The sequence below is a fragment of the Mus musculus genome, chromosome 11 (assembly GCF_000001635.26).
Source record: "Mus musculus strain C57BL/6J chromosome 11, GRCm38.p6 C57BL/6J".
NCBI classification, from domain to species: Eukaryota; Metazoa; Chordata; class Mammalia; order Rodentia; family Muridae; genus Mus; species Mus musculus.
This window is the reverse complement of record NC_000077.6, coordinates 104,918,375-104,941,351: the sequence shown is the minus strand read 5'-3', so window position 1 is coordinate 104,941,351 and position 22,977 is coordinate 104,918,375. Positions and strand designations below refer to the sequence as shown.

Genomic DNA, 22,977 nt, shown 5'->3' with positions numbered 1-22,977 from the left:
AAAGGATGGACCATCTAGTGATTGCCATATCCAGAGATCCATCCCATGATCAGCTTCCAAATGCTGACACCATTGCATACACTAGCAAGATTTTGCTGAAATGACCCAGATATAGCTGTCTCTTGTGAGACTAGAATGCCTTACAAAGGCCCTTTTAGAGTATATGAAGCTAGACCCTGAAAATCCAGAGAGTAGACAAGTCCTGATGGTTTATCTCTTTCCCAAGGCTGGAGCTACCCCGACATTAGGACCAAGCTAAAAGGCTTGGAAAATGATCCCTGACTCCACAGGCATAATTCTTACTGCTGGACTTTAAGGTATTCCCTGGGAGAGATGAAAAATTCCACAAGCAAAAATACCAAAAGCTGTCCAACCAGCTTCGGTGACTTTCTGGGCTCCTTTGCCTCCTAAGGCTCAAGGACCGCCAGATCCTGCTGCAACTGGGCCTGGGGCTGCCATAATCCCCACAAGCCACTGGGGCCATGTCCAAAGTGCCATCAAGAGAGATACTGGGCTGTTGATTGCCCTCATGTCCCTCATGGCACAGGGATATCACCCCCAGACCACACTCCAACTGATCTCCTAAGCCTGGCCATGGATAACCGAAGGGGACCTAGTCCCTTGACCTGGCCACTGTCATCTCTAACAGAAAGCCCCAATTTCCTTCCTTCCTGTACCACTTACTTGGTCCTGATGGAATTTGGGGGGTGGCAATTCTCCTTCCCAGTTTCCTATTGTTAGGGTAGGGAATGGCCTTATCAACCTCGACAGACACCTGGTTGTATTTTCATTCTCATCCATCCTTTTCTGGTGGTGTCAACCTGACCCATCCCCTTATTGAGAAGGGATCTTCTAGCTAAAGTGAGAGCCTCCATTCATTGTTCCTTCCATTCACCTGACCGCAAGCTCGCCAGCAGCTCTTCTCCTCCGTACTCAACCCACTGGTTCTAACATATTGTTTCCTTTGCCTGCCTCTCAGGTGAACCCCCAAGTCTGGGATGCCCAAAGCCCCTCTATTGCTAAACACCATCCCCCCCCCCCCATTGTCATCCAATAACAGGATCTTACCTGGTATATCACCCAAGTTCGGTACCCTCTCTATCTTCAGAGCTTCAGTGGACTTAACCCTATCATCTCTGACCTCCTAAGGACAAAACTTCTTTACCCTATTTCTTCCCATTTTAACACCCCTGTACTTGCAGTTAAGAAGCCCAATGGGGCCTACCCCCTGGTTCAAGACCTCTGACTCCTCAATTCTGCAGTGGTTTCCCATCCCCCATCCCCACCCCCTTTGTGGCTAACCTTTATATACTTCTTTTCACTATCCTCTCAGGGACCTTCCATTTCTCAGTCCTGGATCTCAGGGACATATTCTTCTTTATCCCCCTTGACACCCAGTCACAAAACCATCTTTGCTTTTACTTGAACTGACCCTGATACCCACTTATCTATGCAACTTACCTGGACTGTGCAGGGGTTCCAGAAAAGCCCATAACTATTTGGATTCTGATCTACTCTCTTTGTGTCTCCCTGGATTGAAGCTTATATAGTATGTAGATGACATTCTCCTCTGCAGTTCATCCCTATAGATTAGCCAAACCAACACCCCTGCTCTTCTAAATTTCTTGTCCAGTGGGACTACAGAATCTTATCCTCTAAGGTCCAACTGTCCACCCTCCTTGGGACTAACAATTACTCCAATCCACAAAGCCATTGCCTAAAACAGAAAACACCCAATCTAGTCTATAGCAGTCCCCTCTACCAACAAGGAGATTTTATCATTCCTAGGAATAGCTGGCCTCTTATGTTCCTGGATCCCTTCATTTTCCCTCCTTGTCTGCCCTTTATATGAAGCAGTCTTAGGCTCCTCACCTATCACTAAGCTCCTCCAAAGGTTTCAACAGGGTCTCCTTCAGGACCTAGCCTTATATTTCTCAGACATAACCCATCCCCTCTCCCACTATTTAATGGAAAAAAAGGAATATGCCCTTGGGGTCCTAGGTCATCAGGACACTCCTTTGCACCCATAGAATACCTGTCAAAGAAATTAGACCTAACCGCCCAGGGATGGGTACTCTACATATGCATTTTAGCAGCCCCTGAGCTCCTTATTCACAAATCCAAAAGGCTTTCACCCAAATCCTCTCCCCTCCCTGATCACCACTCACTCCCTTACTCTGTCATCTCTGCTCCCTCCTATGGAAATTTGCTGACCACTGTCTACCATGGATACATACTATCAACATTGGAGATCAAATGCTTCTCTCCACTCTAGGCCATCATCCCTCACCCCTTTCTTCTAAATGTCAGAGTCCCTTCAAAGTGATTCTTGTGACTCCTACAGCTGCTAAGCTTGAGGGACTCCCTCATTGGATTCACCTATCTCACTTCAAGCCTTTTATCCTCCCACCTCAGAATAACTTCCCTTCTTACATATCCACACCAGCAGGACCCTGCTCTCTTAAGCTTCAGAGGATGCCGAGAACAACCACCTGGTCCCCAGTACCAGAAGACTGGAGCTTCACTCGGGCAGCAGTGCTCCACCCTACTGATCAGATATGGACTTTCTCTCTCTCTCTCTCTCTGTTTCAATCTAGGGTAACCCTTACATATGGCGATTCTAAGATTAAAAAAAAAAAACCTCATTTATAACAAACAGTCTCTGAATAGGGTTGGGAAGTTACTGTATAGCTGATGCCAGAAGCCCATTAGAGTTCCTATCACCACTATATCCACCTTTCCTGCTGTATATTGTGGCTTTTTTGTTTGCTTCCTCTTTGACCAGATACAAAGTTACTTTGAAAAATGGCCAGACAGATATGGAGGCTCCCCATACTGGTGTTACCAATTACATTTGCCAACACAGAGGAAAATTACCTCCTTTATCTACACTGCAAGACCCTCTTCTTCCATATCTGGGCTCATGGACTCCCAGGTGGGAAATGGTGTTGTTGATAAATTCTATGGCCATGCCAACCCTGGACTCCCAATAAGCATGATTAATATCCAGAGAAATTACCAACCTCTGGAGACAGGGGAAGTAGAAGAGATAATTAAACTCTCCTCCAAGGTCATTACTTCTTCAACATCCTCCCTCCTAAATAATACAAACTTGTCATTTCATCTCCTGTTTCATATTCTGACCTCTGCCTATCAGCTCCTTAATGTCACCCAACCTGGCTACTTTGAAGATTTCTGGCTGTGTGTGTTCCTCCTGGGATTAGCTTACAATTGCCACTTATGGCTTCTCCAGTGTCAAATAACCTTACTTCACCTTTCACCAACTGCCTTGACCCTGAGGTTGCCATGACTCCATACCTTTTTTATATCACCCTCTTTGACATGGCAAACTTTTAAAGTATCTGCGACATGTTACATAGAGGCATTAATTTCCCCAGACTGTAACAAAATCATAAATCTCAATACTTCATCTCTGTCCCAGTGCCCTACAGTCCATAATACCTCCATTCTTTGTGATACACCAATCTACCATTGCCTACCTTCCAATTGATCAGGAATTTGTACGCTGATGCTTCTCTTCCCCAAGTTAGGGGTGATACATGGAGATGAGCCATTACCGATCTCGGTCATGGACTCACTGTGCCCTTGTCTTGCATGTCTTCTACCTGTGCATGTGCTACATCTCCTGATAAAAGGCCCCATACCTCTTTCCCACTGCCCCCTTTCTCCTCTACCTTCACAAGAGGCAGCCTCTGTATCCCCTCCCACCTCCCTGAATAAATATCCCATGTGAGACTTGTAGCATGGCATGACTTTATGGGATCCCACCACATAGATTCAACAATGATGTTAGAGGAGCAGAAGGAACTAGAAGGTATCCTGCTCCACCATCAGAACCATCAGAACTTCAGATTTCACCAATAGAAGGAATGAGTGGAAGAATGGGTCTTTTCTCTACAGATTGTCATACCATTATAATTTGTGTGCACATGAATGAGTGTGTGTGTGTGTGTGTGTGTGTGTGTGTGTGTGTGTGTGTGTAAGAGAGGATATCACTATGTAGCTCCATGTATTCCAGGTTAGCTTGGAACTCACTATAGAGATTAGGATAGCCTCAAATTCACAGAGATCTGCCTGTTTCAGCTTCCTGAGAACTGGGATTAAAGACATTTTAGCACTTCTTATAGAAACCAACTGATAATGCTGATTTTGTTTAATTATAATAAAGACCCAGATTTACTCTTACTTTACTATTAGCTTCTCCAATTTTTCTAATGTGTATCTGTCACAAATTATATCTATTTAAAATAGATTCGATGTAACCCAAAGATAAGAAGATATCCTGGGGCTATTTGTATCACTTACAGTCCACAGGTAGGTCTTCGGACAGCTTTGCAAATTCCTCTTCACTGAGTTTGACTCCCAGATTTTTCAGGACATTGTCTAGGTTATTTACATGAACCTTTCCCTCTTAGGAAAAAGATAACATGGGAATAAAAAAGGTATATTTTACCAACATCTTCTGTATGTAAACTCATTATTAGCATCTTTATTGACTAAAGTGGTTTTAATGGCACCAACTTACTAATCATGTTTCCAAGAACCCCATTTTCTGTACATGTTTTTATTTTTTTCTTTTGTGATGTGACTTGAACCTAGGGCCTCACGCATGCTAAGCTCTATCTCTGAGTCAAACCCACAGCCTTTCTGTATAGCCTTAAGGTACTATTTGTCAAAGAGAAACCTGCATAATTGCAGAGCAGAAATGAGGTTGCAGGTTGCTACACTCTGTGCAGCTTTCTACTTACACCTACTGTGTCTACTGATGGAGTGTTTGCATGGGGCTGTCTGGCTGCTTCCTAGGGCAGTGAGGCAGCCATCTTAGAAGCCTAATATTCTTGTCCCATTTCTACAGATACCTTTACTGTAGAGTTCCATGGTATAACTGCATGAAAGTCATAAGTGAAATGATTTCAGGCTCATGACTAGGAACAGAGGTATTCGCCCTCAGAGTCCTTCAGTAGATCTTAGGATTTCATGGCTTAATATTGTAATAAAACTCCTGGCATATGCTGTTCCTAGTAATTATGCTTCTGTAATCAAATTCTAAGTAATACAATGACCATAAATTCCATTAAAATAAAATAGTACAAAATAAAATGTATTTATGCTTTGAAAACCCCAAATAGACTTTGTCAAAGTACACATAGAAAGTCAATAAAATAGTTCAAAATAGATTTTGTCTCAGTTACACCATGAAGGGGGCTGAAAACAGAGGTAAAAAAAAAATATACAAGATGCTATAGACTGCTCTAAGACACCAGTCCTCACCCATGGGTTGTGACCCCTCTGGGTGTGATAACCCTTTCACAGAGTCACATGTCAGATATTTATATTTCAATTCATAACAGTAGCAAATTACAGTTATGATGTAGCAACAAGAATAATCTTATGGCTGGTGGTTACCACAGCATGAGGAACTGTGTTACAGGGTTGCAGCATTAGGTTGGTTGAGAACCACTGCTTTAAGATAAAATATAGGCTGTTGGTTGTAAGGTAGATAGAAATAGAGTCTTTTAATTTTTATGATTATTGTGTGCATGATATGTGTGTCTTAGTGTATGTTAGTGTAAAGAAAGTGTGTTAGTATAAAGAAAGAAGGAGTTATACTAGAAGGATTCACAATTACTGATTTAGATATAGATCTAAGTTACTGTCAGATATAGGTCTTTTAATTGAGTTACTTACCATTAAAGGACTTCACACCTTTTAGCAACCTATTGTAATATATCTTCCCAGCATCTGAAGAAAAACCATAGTTCATTTAATGGGAAACTAACTTCACGTCATAAAAGTAGCTTAATACAAATGTTGTAAAAATCAACATTTTAGGGAGTTGTCTTGGGCTGGTGAATGGCTCAGCTGATAAAGGTGTTTGCTCTACAAGCCTGGCAACTTGAATTCTAACTCAGCACCTATGTAGAGGTGATAGAGAGCTGACCTCATCTGTTTATCCTAGGCCTCTACACATCCATAGCACATACACCAACACACAATCATCATGAATAGTAAAAGAAGTGTCTCTACTTTGCATGCTATTTAATTTGAGACAATGAAATGGTGGAGTAGAAACCTTTCTCATTGGGACAAGCCTCTCTACTCTAGCACCCGAGGGACTCCATATGATAAATGTTACTTTATTTTGCCATTGATATACTTTTCTCTCTTTCATTCTTTTCTCATTTCATGATGTAAACAAATTAGTGGCCTAAAGATAACATGCTTATGGTTGATGTCATCTTTTGTCTCAAGGCTTCTTGCACTTACAATATAAAGTATCAAAGACAACTGGGAAAGATTATCAACAATACCTGCCCCCTCCCTCTCCCTCTCCCTCCCTCCCTCCCTCTTTTTTCTTTCTTTTCTTCCTTTCTTCCTTCTTTCTCTCTCTCTTTCTCCCTTCCTTTCTTCCTTCCTTTTCTTTTTCTATTTTTTTTGTATTTTTAGAGGAAAATAAGCAGAAGTAGAATTAGAGAGATGTACACAGACCTACAGACAAAAACAAAGAAACAAAACAAAGCTTTGCTAGTCTCCCAGCTGGCTCACCATCAACAGGCAGCATTTTCAGCAGCCTTTCTTGTTCCTTCTCTGTGAGTTCAAGCCCCAGGTTCTTTAAGATGTTTCTCAAGTCACTGACATCGACCTTGTCACCTTTCAAAGAGGGAGTTGATGGCACATGAACTTTAAATACTGTGCTTAAATAACTTAAATAGTGAATTATCTATCACGAGTTGTAAAACTCTGTCAAGTTGAAGAATCCATGGCAGAGTCAATGGGTATGTTTCATGGTATTTACTGGATTTACATAAATTAGAGATGCTTTCTTCGTGTGTTTGTTTCTTTTGCTAACATCAGGAAAGATAACTTTAAGAGTAAAATCTGATGAGTGAACTAAGTTAACATTGATTCTTACAAGTTGCTCTTCAGAAATATTTGCTTCTTTCAGTGAAAATGGTGTTTCCATCATCCCTACTTTTTATATACCATGCCATATTCTATAAGGTTTTAGACTGTTTTAAGCCATTTGTGAAGTGAGGTACATTAGTGAAAACTGACAGTATTGTTTTGTAGTACAAAACACTTTATCATCTGAAGTTAGTTAGAGGGGAATTAGATGTATTTATCTCACTATGAAACATTTTATGTGGTTCTAGAAATGCCATGGAAAAATGAGGTGCCACTGAATAAAATTCCTAAATAATTTTTCTTCTTTTTAGTGACCTTGAATCTAAATAAATTTAAGTTAAATATTTACACTAGGAGAAGGTGCTTCCTCACCTGTAAAAGATTTCAACTTCTTCATCAATGCATCTAGAGAAATCTTCTTGTTAGCTGGAATAAAGCATGAGAATGAAGATGATAAACTGTCATTTATCATTTACAAAGGCACTCTCCTAAGTGTTTTACATATTTATTTAAAAACAAACACTCATGGGATCTGGAGAGATGATTCAATGGTTAAGAGCCCTTACTGTTCTTCTAAAGGACCCAGATTTGAGTCTCAGCACACAAATGCCTGTTACTCCACTTCCAGGAGACCCAGTGCCCACTTCTGGCCTTTATGGGCACTGCATTCATGTGGCATACAGACATACACACAGGCAAAACATTCATACACATGAAATGATGCATTTTTAAAAAGAGAAATATGTAGGCAACATTTCCTGTTATCTTATTCAACTTCATCGCCTTCATGAAAACCGTGAAGAAAATCTTAAAAGCACAAAGATCCCATTTCAATAATATAAATTTCACTCATAGTTCTTTTATCCCAAACTTGTGCTAGTGATAGAAAGAAACTCAGAAGTACCCTTAGAGGCCACTATTCCTAAAGCCCCTTACCCTAGACCTTTCATTGCTAAGGTTGTTCTTTTCTTAAAAAGGTAAACTCTCCCAGTATAAGTAGGACACTTGAAAGACCCACTCACCACCAACAGGGAGACTTTGTATCATATCCTTAAATTCATTGTCGTGGAGTTTGATTCCTAAGTTATCCATCACAGATTTCAGATTGCTGGTACTGATCATCCCGCCTGAGGAAAGAGAGACCCATGAAGGAAGGTACAAAGCTTCCAAGACAGTTTCCTATAGCCTCTGGAGATATTTACCCTGCTGCAAACTCACACATTGTGCCAGTACTCAGAAAGATTGCATATAAATTCTTTTGGGAATGGGGCGGTTATGCCTTTTCTAACACCTACTTATAGACTCTCTTCAGCTATCTACTAGTATTAGTAATGTCTAAAATAGGCAAGAAAGAAAACCTATTTTATTTACATTAACATGATTTTTAAACTGCCACGTTCTACTTATGAACATTCTTAAGGTTTCGATGGGGAAGGTGTTAAATCTAGTGATCAACTATGGCTTGGGATTGGAAGCCAAAGAAACTCTTTCCTCCCTGCAGCTGCCTTTGGTTGTGGTGTTTTATCACAGCCACAGAGATGAAACCAGGTGTATGAATGTTTCTGTCTTCTTCACAAGATGATGCTATATGAAGTAATACGTTATAATAACCAGCCAAATTCAGCCACTTACACTTTAAAGCACCATGTACATGATAAATATGTGCAATTCATTTTAATAAACAAAATTTTTTAAATTATGAATTTTAGAAAGTGAAATGTAATAAATAAAGACTGAGGAAACTCTAGTTGTGGAGGTAACTATTTCTTGGTTCTGAACAATATCTGGGGTTGATGTTCGATGAACTCCAGGTCTAGTTTCTGTTTTCTCCTGACTAAATCTGCTCCTAGAGTTTTCAAATTGCTCTTTTCTCCACAAATGTGAAATCCTGTCCTATTTCTTTTGTTCAAAAAAAGGAAACAAAATCTTGAGAAGTGGGGGTCTTCTTCCTTATGTCTAAGATAGAGGCTTGGCAGCTGCAGTAAAGGCCTAATATAAATGGGAGCACCAGTTTACATACGGGTATATATGAGCTCTGGTGGCACACACAGACTTTCTCCAAAACTTACTGTCACTCACCTTTCAAGGACTTCAAGCTCTCCAACAACTTGTTTTGATGGATCTTTCCATCTTCTGTAAGAAATACAGGGTTCAAGTTATAGAAGTGTGGCTGATCAGTAGCATTTGCTCAGGGAAACAGACATTTAGGATCTTCTCCAGAGATCTCCCTTCTTATAAAAAATGTGAGAGCCAATGAGAAGGTAAAGGAGCTTGCTGTTGAGCCTTACAACTCCAGTCTGATCGCCTGGATCCACGTGGGGGAAGGAGGGAACCTACTTTTACAAGTTGTACATGACCTCCACACATGTACCGTGACATAGTCACACTCACACACATAAATGACCATTTACAAATGTATGTGCATGCGTGCACACTCACACAATAAATAAGTGTATAAAAATGTGAGAGAAAAATGGGAAAACTTAGTATCCAGGTTCTATATCACACACACACACACACACACACACACACACACACACACACACACACCTCTTTTAGTCTCCCCCAGTCCTGGATTTGCTCACTCCTAAACTATCCTTTTTTCTTTCCACGAATCCTGCATTACTCTCATGTTCCCCTTGGTATAGGAAGAATAATAAAGAAGAATATCCAGATTTAAAATAGAAGCCTGTGTAGAGAGAATTCATGTCAGGGCACATGAACAATCTGTTTTTTAAAATTGTTTCTGAGATGGTCTTTCAACTTAGTATTATGAAATGAGGATAGCTTTGCCACAGAGAAATATAAAAGCCTTTTTAAAAAAATCACATTAATATTTGAGATGCTTACCATCAAATGGCAGACTTTCCATCAGTTTGGACAGTTCTTGATCTTTGTACTCTAGTCCCATGTTTTCCAGAACATTTTTCACCTCATCGATACCAATTTTTTCTCCTTAATAATAAAGATTAAAATAGTGACACACATGGAATTTTGCACAATCACAGATAATTAAACTATACAATATAAGGGCAGGGTGGGACCATCCATGGCCACTGAGTATCTAGAAAGAACATCCTTCAAAGAAACACGATTTGTTTGTAGACGTCATCAAGAGAAGAGAGCTTACTCTCAATGTTGGTTGTGAGAACACACCAGTAGGATACACTGAGAACCTAAGTTGGCCCCAGCTACTATGTTTGAAATCCATCCCCATATTTGCTTCCTGAGATCAATGACGGAGAGCAACGAAGATACAAAGGAAATCCATTTCTGTAAGTGGTGGCTGACTTTGCTGGAGAATTGCTGCAAACCCTGCCAGTCCTTCTAAAGACTGGATGGCTTTTGGTCTAAGAACTTTCCCATCCAAATACTAAGCAGGGCTGACCCTGCTTAGCTTCTGACACCAAGTAACATCGGCTGGGTAAGTTCAAGTCGGTATGGTCATAGAGCAATCTAAGAATTCCGATAGAATGCTTCTATCCAAACTTCCCCTCTTCTCACAGTGCTCCACTTGGAATCAGACTTCACAGCTTGCGCTTGCAGCCTTTCCCAGATGTCTCTCCTTACAAGAACATTTTTCTTCAAAATGCCTTTTTCATATTCAATCTCATCTTGGTGTGTGATTCTTAAAGAATGTGCACTACCAATGGCACCCAGAATGGCAACGATGAGCAGGTATTGAGTGTTTCTTCATTCAACTAGAAGGTTGCAAATGGCTTATCCTAAACCTATGAATGTGTACTAGAGTCCTTTTTTTTTTTTAAAGATTCATTTCATTTTATTGTTGAATTTGGCTCTATTATATTAAGGAAAATAAGGTGAATTATTAGAAAACACACTAAAGCTGGATGTGGTGGTGCACACCTTCAACCCCAGCACTCAGGAGCCAGAGGCAGTCAGATCCCTGTGAGTTCAAGGCCAGCCTGATCTACAAAGTGAGGTCCAGGATAGCCAGAGCTACACAGAGAAAACCTGTCTGAAAACAAACAAAAACAAAACCAGAAACAGACAAAACCGACCACACTAACAAATGAAAAAGAAAACACACTAGGAAACATTCCAACTTCTGGACATTGGATTATAAACAAACAAACAAACAAACAAATAAATGTTATAGAATTAGCATAGCAATAAAGATATGAAGGAAATCATGTGGCTGGAGAGATGGTTCTTCTAAAAGGCCTGAATCTGGTTCATAACTGACTGTCATCTCAGCTTGAGCGATACAGCATCCTCCTCTGACCTCTTTGGGCATCTGTCATACATGTGTCATATACTCAAACAGACAGTCACACACACACACACACACACACACACACACACACACACACACACATTAGTAAAAATACTTTAAAATTTTTACTATTAAAAAATTAGGATCCTATATTTAAATCAACTCTCACTTACCTATGAAGGCTTTTGCTTCATCCATCACCTTTACTAGATCAACTTTTCCATTAGCTATGAATAAAAGGTTTAAAGGAGAAATGCAATTAATGTGCTAAGTCCAGAAGCTATATGCCAAGGATCTATAGTGGAGAAACTTGCCCATACATTTCTAGTGGGTAGTATGGTGCCTTACTAAAGATTGACTTGCCTGCCCCCGCCCCAAGGTCTTTGTTGTTCCATATGAATTTTAGGACTGCTTTAATAGCTCTGTGAAAAACTGAAATTTAGTATGTTGAATCTAGATGGCTTTAAGTAATAATGACATGAAAATAGTATTAATTCTTCCTACCTGTTAATTGAAATTACTTTGGTCTATGGTTGGCTCCCTATCTGGGGTTAGTAGATACTCATTAATGTCTCATAAGTAAGAGTGTTATGTAACCTGAGAGCTAAATATCTTCTTTATACATTTAGCAGACTAAAGTATTTTGAAGTAGCAATGGAAAATAGACCTATATATTCAACCTCTTTACTTTTTTTTTGGTCTGGTCATATTTTCAGTTTCTTGTTGATTCAGAATTGATATATTGTCTAGACACTGATACACTGTCATTTTCTAGGCTGTCCACTTCATTGCTGCAAAGCTGTTCACATGCTTTCTTCTAAGCTTTTGTACATCCGTGCTCTCAGCTGTAATGTCCTCTCTTTAATTTTTATTTTGAGTATTCTCACACTTATTTTTAGTCTAGCCAAAGGTTTGTTGATTTCATTTAAAGAAAAACAAATCTTAGTTTGGTTGGCATTTTCCATCGTTTTTCTATCTTTCGTTTAATTCTACTTCAGCCTTTTTTCCCCCAAGTAATATACATTACTTTATTACAAATTAAAAATAAAAACAAAAATGCAATATTTTAAAGGTTTTTTGAGTGGTAATACAAATTCCTATGAAGTTTGTTTTGCTACCATAGGAAACTAAAGAAACCATTGAATATTTAAAAACATTCACAATCAAAAGCTTTCAATCTAACTGTACGTAGTAATTCCTGAAAAAGCGACAAACTCTTTTTTTTTTTTTTCAAAAAGTGTTTTCTCTACAAAGAATCTCATTAGCTGTGCAAAATTCTGTACAGTTTTTGTACGGAAGCTAATGTTGAGCTGTGCTTGAATTTCACATTCTTAGCAGACAGTTGCCTGAGCACATACATGCCACCCATTTTAGGACAGCCATTTATTCTTCATCCTCATCTTCTTATCTTCCTCCTCCTCTCCTCTTCCTCATCTCCTGGTTCATTCCTCTTCCTTGAGCCTGCTGGCCTACCAGGACCCTTCTTTCCTGCTTCCCTTTGCCTTTGGCATGGTATGCAGCAATATCCTTTTAATTACTTGTTCAGTTTAGCTGCTTTCTGCTCATACAGTTGTTTATCTTTGGCAGATGTGCAGACCACATCTCACCCAGTTTCTTTGCAATATCTCCAATAGACAGACCTGGGTGTTCACTTTTGATCTTGGGCGATGTCCAGAGCAAAACAGGGAGAAAGCAGACAATGGTCTTTTTGGAGCACTAGCATCTTCTTTCTTTCCATTCTTATCTCCTTTCTCCCTGTCATAAGGAGCCTAGTCGATCTTGGCCAGATCTTTAAACTTTGATTTTTTTCCTTTGCAGGCATGATCTTCCATCTCTCAGAGCATTTCTTCCAGAACTTGGGGAAGCAGACTGAGGAGTGGTGAGCTTCCCGAGCTCCTCCCGGCAGGTCTGATGGAAAAAGGCATTCGAGGACATTTTCCCCTGGGGCTTGTTGGGGGTCTCTCTTGCCCATGCCAACTGCTGCTGGCACGGGCTCTTCACTCAGAGCCAAACAGAGATACTTCCCTAAGCTCTGGTGAGAACTCTCTACTTCAACTTTTACTGTTTCTTGCCTTCTGGAGTGTTTGGCTTAGTTTGTTTTCCTTTTCTAGTCCCCTGAGGTACACCTTTAGGTTGTTTATTTGAGGTCACTGTTAATGTCAGTCCTTTATTCTAAGTTTCCCCCTTAGAACTGTTTTTGATGAATCTCATAAAAAAAAGGATTTGTTTTTATTTATTTTTTTTCCTTAATGTCTGGTATGGTTACCCTTGTTCTCTTTTGGCTTCCCTATACATGAAATCTTTCACTTTTGGTCTCTCTAAGTTCTTAAACTCAAAGACAAATGGTTAGGTTTTATTTATCTACTCTTATAGTCTGTCTTTTGATTGTAGAATTTAGTCTGTTCACACTCAGTGTAGTTATAGATAGGTAATGAGTTACCCTTACCATTTTGTTAATTGTTTTCTATCTGTTTCAATATTTTAAATGCACCTTCATGGAAACAAATATAGGAAGAAAGGACATAGAAAACTGCCCTGTACTTCTTAGATCTCTATTTGACCTTTGGAACATTAAACATCAAAAGCTTTGGCAGTGGGTAAAATCTTCTAAGCGACATGGGTAGGATTTAAAGGAAATTTATTTCTAGATATTTTATGTATGTGCTCTGTTGCTTTAAATAGAGTATTTTTGTTTCTAGCTAGGGAAAATGGCTTGAAATTTAAAATTTTAATCTTGTACAAAAGCCCATGAACTAAAATGGTCTATCTAAAACTCAATGACTGTAATGGGCTTCTTTTGCTTTGTTTCCTAGGTTTCGAAAGCACGCAAAAATAAGATCTTATTTAATTTTCTCACTTAAGTAGCTAGAGGTTTTTTAGTTGCTACTTAAAATGTTACTTATAAAGTTTGGGTTCCCTAAGATTTTTGAACATTTATCTTAACACCAACTTGATCTAGTTTTTAAATTCGTAGCTGTCAGATTACAAGCCCTCTTGAGGGATATATGGTGCTATCTAACGGGCATGCATACCGTCGACTGGCAGGCTCTCCACCAGTTCCTCCACTTCCTGTTCTGTGAGTTTGATACTCATGTTTCCCAGGAAGGAGCCCAGGCTTTTGACATCAATTTTTCCTCCTTAAGTGGTGGTGGGGGGGGTGGTGGGGGGGGGAGGAGACACAAGGGAAAACTTGAGTAAATGAAAGATGCAAACCATGAAAATAATGTTTGTGTTTTTAATGACTATGTAACTACTTTAAGAAAAAAAATATAAAAACCTGTATACTTTGTATTTTTGTATTGTGATTGGTATTTATTACAAACGTCCTTTATAATTTCCACCTGAATTTTCCAATAAGAGAGAGAAGTCATAAGGTAAGTGCAACCTGTTTTTAAAAACTCTTTCCCGGTGACAAGTCTACCAGGACAAGGACGTTCTTTAGAGGACTCTGGCTTAATGGCACTGGCCCGGAGTCTGCTCACTGAAACACCATTTTCAATGCTTGTAGTTAACATTCAAAAGTACTTATTCATTCCATTGCCAGACTCCCAGATTGGTTTTGTCTATTAATGAATAACACTCCAACAAACTAACAAAATGATTGTGTTCTTTCACTACAACTTTATACATTTAGGTAACAAAATTTTTACTTTTATCTCTTGTGAGGCTGTGCCAGTGCCTGGCAAATACAGAAGTGGATGCTCACAGTCATCTATTGGATGGAACACAGGGCCCCCAATGGAGGAGCTAGATAAAGTATCCAAGGAGCTGAAGGGATCTGCAACCCTATAGGTGGAACAACAATGTGAACTTACCAGTACCCCCCAGAGCTCGTGTCTCTAGCTGCATATGTAGCAGAAGATGGCCTAGTCGGCTATCATTGGGTAGAAAGGCCCCTTGGTCTTGCAAACTTTATATGCCCCAATACAGGGGAATTCCAAGGCCAAGAAGTGGGAGTGGGTGAGTAGGGGAGCAAGGTGGGTATATATGGGACTTTCTGGATAGCATTTGAAATGTAAATGAAGTAAATACCTAATAAAAAATGGAAAAAATGGGCTGGTGAGATGGCTCAGTGGGTAAGAGCACCCGACTGCTCTTCCGAAGGTCTGGAGTTCAAATCCCAGCAACCACATGGTGGCTCACAACCATCTGTAACAAGATCTGACGCCCTCTTCTGGATTGTCTGAAGTCAGCTACAGTGTGCTTAATATAATAAATAAATAAATCTTTTTTAAAAAATGGAAAAAATGTTTACTTTTTACTTTTGGTAATAAATTTATGAAGATGCCAAGTCTGGTGTTTTCTTCAAAGACAGAGACAATAACAAACACTTTGTAAAGCCTGAGGAATTCAGACACATGTGTTAGTACGAGCTTTAACTCACCTCTGAGAAACTTCACAGCCTTCAGTACTCTGTTCCAATGCACCATCCCATTATCTGTGTGAAAACAAGACAATTTTGCGTGAGCTTTTTACATCACTGAAGAAGACCAGTGAGAGAAGAACAGAATGGTAAATGAGCAAAGAGAAATAGACCCAATCGCCCATCCTCAGGAACAGGGCAATTAAAGGGTCCTAAACACAAAAAGAAAGGAACAACACAAGTTAAGATAGAAACGGAAGTCAGTAAACAGGAGACTGAAGACGGGCAGGTTGAAGAATCTTCAGGAGGAAAATAAAATGTCAGCAACAATACTGACAAGCTGCAAGGATCAAGAAAAAGACAGGCATGGGATTGCCTGATGGGAAGGAGAGGGAAAAAGGCTATGGAGAGACAATATATTTTTCAAATTACATAAAAACACTTCCCAGATTCTATATATGAATTGGTTAATATTGCAGAAAAAAATGTTTTATTTTTTTACTTTTGGGGCAGTGCTGGGAATTGAACCTATGGCCTCATGTGATCAAGGTAAGCATTCTACTGTGGAGCTACAGTCCCCTTAGCCCTTAGAAGAATATAAAATATAAAATTGGTGGGAGACAAAATAGAGAACTGAAACAGTTCACTTACTGCTTTGTGTTGTTTACATACACGGGCTCTCGAGACTGAGCAGTCATGGGGATTGTACTTTGATTATGGTAAAATCATTATCTCATCATGACCGCTTCATAGAGGAGTTTCATGGCCTTCAAATCAAACCTCTATAGTGCCACCAGTATTTCTTTATTTGTTTGTTTTTTGAGACAGGGTTTCTCTGTATAGCCCTGGCTGTCCTGGAACTCACTTTGTAGACCAAGCTGGCCTCGAATTCAGAGATCTGCCTGCCTCCGCCTCCTGAGTGCTGGGATTAAAGGCATGCGCCACCACCCGCCACCAGTATTTCTTTATTCTAACCTTTTATTTAAGTCTCTGGCTCATCATTTCTACAAGTCATTTATTTTATAATAGATTCTTCAAATGGTATAGACCTTCTGGGGACTGGATTCTAAAATGTGCATTTCCCTCCCAGGCTTGTTAAATTTCAGTCCAGAGATCCAGTGGCCTTTTACAGCTTACCATCCACCGGCAGCATCCTCAGTAGCCTCGTGTACTCCGGATCAGTGAACTCAACCCCCATGTTTCTTAGCAGATTTCTCAGATTGCTGACATCAATCTTTTCCCCTAAAAAGTCAGACATAGTGAGAGGTGGACACATCAGCTCTGTCCCATTTTAGGTTGGGTACCAGAAGCAGAGCATGGTCCTTCCATGCTGCTCCGGATGGGAGGACATTTGGAATGTTTACAGTCCCTTTAGCAGTCATTTACACAGGCTCTTTTTAGGGTCTAGAAAAACTAAATTCAGCTTTATTACTGTAAAATCAATACATATGGCGGCTAGTATAAACAAACCTCCAAGAATGCGGTTTATGCTTTCATTAATGTTTTAGGTGTCAACAGTGTTAACTGAATCATATAAAAATTCTGCGTACCCTTTACTGAGCCTGTGTATTTCACAGAGAGATTAGGAGCACAGGTTCTATAGAATGCAGGATTTCTTACTGAGACATTCTCCTATAAGTATTTTATTTGTATTGTTTTGGCTACATTTTGCCAAATTTATGCAATCTCAGATTTTTTTTCTATTGAATCTAATTTCAGAGCAGTGTGGAGAAACAACAGTATACAAGTTATTATTATGACCCAAAGGCTTCAGTTTGGTAGGAAGTCATCACTGACCTGTGAAAGCGTTTGCTTCATTTATTATAGTTCTTATATCGATTTTCCCACTAGCTGCAAGACAACAAGGAATCAGAATAGAGATCAGAAACGAGCAAAATTTATAGTAATTATCACAGCACTCTTTTTTATTAGTGTGAAACAGAAGAGGTTTAAATTCCACAGTGAAGCTGTATTGGCAAAGAAACTTGCAGCTATTGGAACATTTAGCCACAAAAGAATGCTACAGAAAGGAGATGCGTTCTGTTTTTAGTGGCGTTTCAGCTCTTTAATCTTAGGTGAGCCTCTTTAGTTAGCCACAGGAACAACATTTTAAAAGAAGTTTACACTACATTTCAATACTTTAAGAAAAGTTCCACTCATATACAGTTGGCTCGTATTCACAATCCATGCAATGTTATAATTAAATTGTATGGACTTTACCAATGATTTGAATTAGTATACTCAGTAGTTATTAATGTCACATATTAGTGGCACAGTTTTTCTATACCAGATATTTAGAGGACTGTTTTTAGTGACTATTTACCTGCCATTTACATGGTAGTAAAAGATAAAATTTAGAAGTGGATGCTCACAGCTATCCATTGGATAGAGCATGGGGTCCCCAATGAAGGAGCTAGAGAAAGTACTCAAGGAGCTGAAGGGGTTTGCAGCCCCCTAGGAGGCACAACAATATGAACTAACCAGTACCCCCAGAGCTCCCTGGGACTAAACCACCAACCAAAGAAAACACTTGGTGGGACTCATGGCTCTAGCTGCATATGTAGCAGAGGATGGCCTAGTCAGTCATCAATGGAGGAGAGGCCCTTGGTCCTGTGAAGGTTGTATGCCCCAGTATAGGGGAATGCCAGGGCTAGGAAGCAGGAGTGGGTGGGTTGGTGAGTGGGGGGGAATAGGGGGATTTTGGAGGGGAAACCAGGAAAAGGGATAACATTTGAAATGCAAATAAAGGAAATATCTAATAAAAAAGAGATGTTAAAATCCAATCAATAATATTAATAAAGTCTATAAACTTAAAAAAATCTAGTTTGTATTTTGGAAAAAAATTACGCAGCAGGAAACATGAAGTGAGGGAATCTGTTCACCTTCTGGAACCACCAGCGCAAAGACTCAACGTGCACATTAACGTTCACGGAGAGGAAGTCACACAGGCTGCTGTGTTGACTTTGAAAACCTTTGAGATGGATGTTCAGTTCTGAGCGGAAGGCTCAGAGGGAAAAGGATGCTCACAGGTGTTAAGATGATTACTTGCGATCAGATAGAGAGCAAAGGCCAAGCTAACGTCAAAACTCAGAGGCTTTAAATTCCAGAATATACTTTATTGCCCTAATGCACAGACTTAACTACTTAAATAAGAGGAGTGTGCATGCTTTACAGTGCATTTTCCAGTTTCCTTTGTGGTTGTTTCTAGGCATCCGTTAGCCATCCACTCAAATATTTTATCAATAAAATGACTGTCCAGAATCATGTGAAAAAAACCAGAAATTATGTCTATACATTATTACTCCTGTGTGAAATTCTCAAGAGATCAAAATAAATAGAAATTAAGCAACTGGTTCAATTGAGAACTTAATTTAGGGAAGTAATTCTGTCTTTGTAATGTTTTGTAATGCCTCTTTAAAACTGGTAAAAATCAGTTAATGTATGTATGAATGGATGAATGTATACAAAACATAGTGTCTTTCCAGATGTTGGAAAAGAGGGTCTCACTACAATACACTGATCAGTCTTAATTGTATCTTGATCAATGACAAGGAACCAAATAGGTGGTGTACTATTCTTTGAAACGTTGTCTCTGTTTTACATTGATGGAAGGAAATAGTCTCTGCAAATCTGAAGCCCTTTGGAGAGGTTTGATCCTTATCCCTACAAGCTAGTCTTTGTTTCTCCGCCACCATTTTAATTTATCTTTCATTGCTTGTATCCCAGTAAACTTTCCTTTGCACTGACTGTCCCTGTTTGCCTTGTGTTTCCTTGCTTCAGGTTGCCTCTTTCTAGTGACACCTCAGCCAGATGTGGAATTCACAGTAAAATAACTCATTTTCTTAATGTAAATGCCAAAAGGAAGGATTTGTTCTTACTTTACTTGTGTGTGTACGTGCGTGTCCGTGTGTGTGTGCATGTGGTGTGTGTGTGTGTGTATGTGTGTGTGTCTGCATGTAGGCCAAAGGACAACCGTGGTTGTAGTTCCTCAGATGCTGTCAACCTTGACTTTTAAGACAATACCTTTGTCTCACTAAAGGTTAGACTAGGCTAGCTGTCCAGGGAGCCCAAGGTATAAGCCAGTCTATCTCCACCTCGCCAGTGCTGGAATTAAAAGTGTGTGTATGCTAGAATACTCCACTTCTTAATTTAAAAATGTTTATCAGGTGTTTGAGTGCATGTACGTTGGGGCACCACTTGCATGTCTGGTGCCTGTGGAGATCAGAAAGGGCATTGGAACCGGAGTTACAGATGATAGTGAGCCACCACGTGAGTCCAGGCTCTCTGGATGAGCAGAGCCATCTCTCCAGCTCCAATACTCAGCTTTTAAATGTGGGTTCTAGAGACCAAACTCAAGCCCTCATGCTTGTGTGGCAGGGGCTTCATCTACTGAGCTGTCATCTCAGTTTACGTTTTGAGTTCTTTTCCAAGCTTTTTTTTTCAAATGGTTTGATGTCCATAAGCATTTTGAAGTTCTGCATGCTTAATCACAGAAGGTTAGAATATGATAATTTAGAATATGATAATACTAATAGCAATGATAGAACTAACATACTTTGGTTTTCACAAAACTTTGCTAATTAGGTATTCTTAATATGCTTTTATATAGATGAAGAAAGTGGGGCACAGAAAGAACATTAAGGTAATATAAGCATTAAACAGAAGAGCCGGGATTCAAATCAGGCAGCTTGGCTCTGGGGTCTGTGTTTTAACAGCTTTGCCATTCTGGTGCAAAATGGTAGATGCTTACCAGAAGCCGGCAGGTTTTGTTTTAGATCCTTAAGTTCTGTCTCTAAGACGTCCATATCTATGTTCTTCAGAAATGTGTCCACTTTATCAGTCTTGATTTTCCCTTCTTAAAAAGAGATACAGGTAAAAGTAACAGAGTAACTTTAAAATGGGTCAAAAATGGATGACCCCATTCTTTGTTATTTGCGTACTAAGATGATGGTTGTTAATTGAACTTTCAGATCGATTGAACTTGCTGCCAATTATATTTTAGAAGTTGTAAATATTTAGATTTCATTTGGGATTCTGATAAACTTTTGAGAATTTCCCAAGGAATGGGAAAATTTTCTCTGTAATTCAAAATTAAAATATAAATTTAAATTCAGTTAACTTCTTGGCACCTCTAGGTTCCTAGAAGAGATAAATTCATAGAAAGTGGAACAGAGGCAACCAGGAGCTGGAGAGGGGGAGATAGTAGTGATTCCCTGAGGTACAGAGTGTCTGTTTGTAACAATAAAAGGCTCTGCAGGTGAATAGGGGTCATGGCTGTAAGACACCATGAACGTACCTAATGTTTCTAGTTTGTGCATTTAAAATGGCAAACTGTGCTATGTGTATTTTACTCCAGCAAGAATGGCAAATTACAGGGGGCTCTACAAAAGATGCTAATGACAAAATAAAGCACTGTGCCTACCAGAAGGTGGTTCATGTCTGAATGTCCAGGAAGAAAGTAAAGCAAACTATTATACCTTCTTCTATGTTTGTTTCACATCATAGTTCTCTTACCTTTATAGGTCCTTAAACTCTCCATCACCCTCTTGTGGTAAGTATTCCTATCAGCTGTAAGAACAAACAATTCAGGCCAAGAAGAAATCAATTATTACAACAATATTTAAAAAAATCATCTCAGAAGTATGTATCTAAACTGGTTTTGGGGTTTTTTTCCTATTTAAATCAATGCATAGAAACATTTTATGTCATAGAATTTTGAAAATGTTGAGCATTCTTTTCTCTCTGGAATGTGTTCAGCAGACTTTTTGCTGCTGTGAGATTAACCTGAGAAAAATCAGCTTAACGGAGGAAAGATCTATTTCCATTCCTGGTTTCAGGGGTTTTAGATCACGGTTGGCTGAGCTCCTGTTTCTGGAGCAGAGACGAATGAGAGCACCACAGCAGAAATGCCTGATACGGCTGGGATGCTCTCCTCACAGCTGAATAGGACAGAGTGTTTGTACAAAAGCACACAAACCTAAGCTTCCCAAAAGATTACACTGAGGGGTTTTGATATCAGACCTATACATACTTTAGGCTGGATAGTTCTTATGTGCAGGGCTGACCCATTCACTGAAACTTGGTTTTTACTCTAAGGGTGTTATTAACCCATAGCTTCAACCCACTAGTTACCAGTGTTATCCCCCTCATCTACTCCTGCCAGATGCAACACAAAAGCCTGTCTCTAGATGTTGCCAATGTATGCTCACTGTAAAAACTGTCCCCCGCTGAAAATCAGAGTTGTGTCTATTTTAACCACTTACCATCAGCTTGTAAGCTTTCCATCAGCCTCAATAATTCCTTATCTGTAAATTCTATCCCCAGGTCTTCCATAATGTCTTCTACATCATCCATATCAATAGCCTCTCCTATAAATAATAAGAATTTAAAAAAATCTAAGAATCTTAAAAATGACTTAAATATTCTCAGCATTGTTCTTTTTTTTTTATAACGTATTTTCCTCAATGACATTTCCAATGCTATCCCAAAAGTCCCCCGTACCCTCCCCCCCCCACCCCCCTACCCACCCACTCTCATTTTTTTGGCCCTGGCGTTCCCCTGTACTGGGGCATATAAAGTTTGTGTGTCCGATGGGCCTCTCTTTCCAGTGATGGCCGACCAGGCCATCTTTTGATACATATGCAGCTAGAGTCAAGGGCTCCGGGGTACTGGTTAGTTCATAAGTTGTTGCACCTAGAGGGTTGCAGATCTCTTTAGCTCCTTGGATACTTTCTCTAGCTCCTCCATCGGGGGCCCTGTGATCCATCCAATAGCTGACTGTGAGCATCCACTTATGTGTTTGCTAGGCCCCTGTCTAGTTTCACAAGAGACAGCTATATCTGGGTCCTTTCAGCAAAATCTTGCTAGTGTATGCAGTGGTGTCAGTGTTTGGAAGCTGATTATGGGGTGGATGCCTAGATAAGACAGTCTCTAGATGGTCCATCCTTTTGTCGCAGCTCCAAACTTTGTCTCTGTAACTCCTTCCATGGGTGTTTTGTTCCCAATTCTAAGAAGGGGCACAGTGTCCACACTTTGGTCTTTATTCTTCTAGAGTTTCATGCATTTGGCAAATTGTATCTTATATCTTGGGTATACTAAGTTTTGGGCTAGTATCCACTTATCAGTGAGTACATATTGTGTGAGTTCCTTTGTGATTGGGTTACCTCACTCAGGATGATGCCCTCCAGGTCCATCTATTTGCCTAGGAATTTCATAAATTCATTCTTTTTAATAGCTGAGTAGTACTCCATTGTGTAGATGTACCACATTTTCTGTATCCATTCCTCTGTTGAGGGGCATCTGGGTTCTTTCCAGCTTCTGGCTATTATAAATAAGGCTGCTATGAACATAGTGGAGCATGTGTCCTTCTTACCCATTGGGGCATCTTCTGGATATATGCCCAGAAGAGGTATTGCTGGATCCTCCAGTAGTACTATGTCCAATTTTCTAA

At 39.7% G+C, this 22,977-nt stretch overlaps 1 protein-coding gene and 1 pseudogene across 1 annotated transcript in view; both read right to left on the bottom strand.

The window, feature by feature from the left end:
• Gm11639 (predicted gene 11639) overlaps positions 1-22,977 on the bottom strand; it is a 227,902-nt gene that overhangs the window by 67,759 nt on the left and 137,166 nt on the right. Inside the window, exons 62-76 of the mRNA XM_017314877.1 lie at positions 21,791-21,895; positions 21,042-21,095; positions 20,278-20,382; positions 17,325-17,378; positions 16,665-16,769; positions 15,549-15,602; positions 14,197-14,301; positions 11,338-11,391; positions 9,778-9,882; positions 9,007-9,060; positions 7,950-8,054; positions 7,300-7,353; positions 6,568-6,672; positions 5,710-5,763; positions 4,327-4,431 (exon numbers count right to left, since the gene is read on the bottom strand). Of these exons, the coding sequence (XP_017170366.1) occupies positions 4,327-4,431; positions 5,710-5,763; positions 6,568-6,672; positions 7,300-7,353; positions 7,950-8,054; positions 9,007-9,060; positions 9,778-9,882; positions 11,338-11,391; positions 14,197-14,301; positions 15,549-15,602; positions 16,665-16,769; positions 17,325-17,378; positions 20,278-20,382; positions 21,042-21,095; positions 21,791-21,895 (1,218 nt within the window). The remainder of the gene's footprint in view (positions 1-4,326; positions 4,432-5,709; positions 5,764-6,567; positions 6,673-7,299; positions 7,354-7,949; positions 8,055-9,006; positions 9,061-9,777; positions 9,883-11,337; positions 11,392-14,196; positions 14,302-15,548; positions 15,603-16,664; positions 16,770-17,324; positions 17,379-20,277; positions 20,383-21,041; positions 21,096-21,790; positions 21,896-22,977) is intronic.
• Gm11621 (predicted gene 11621) lies at positions 12,353-13,208 on the bottom strand (annotated as a pseudogene).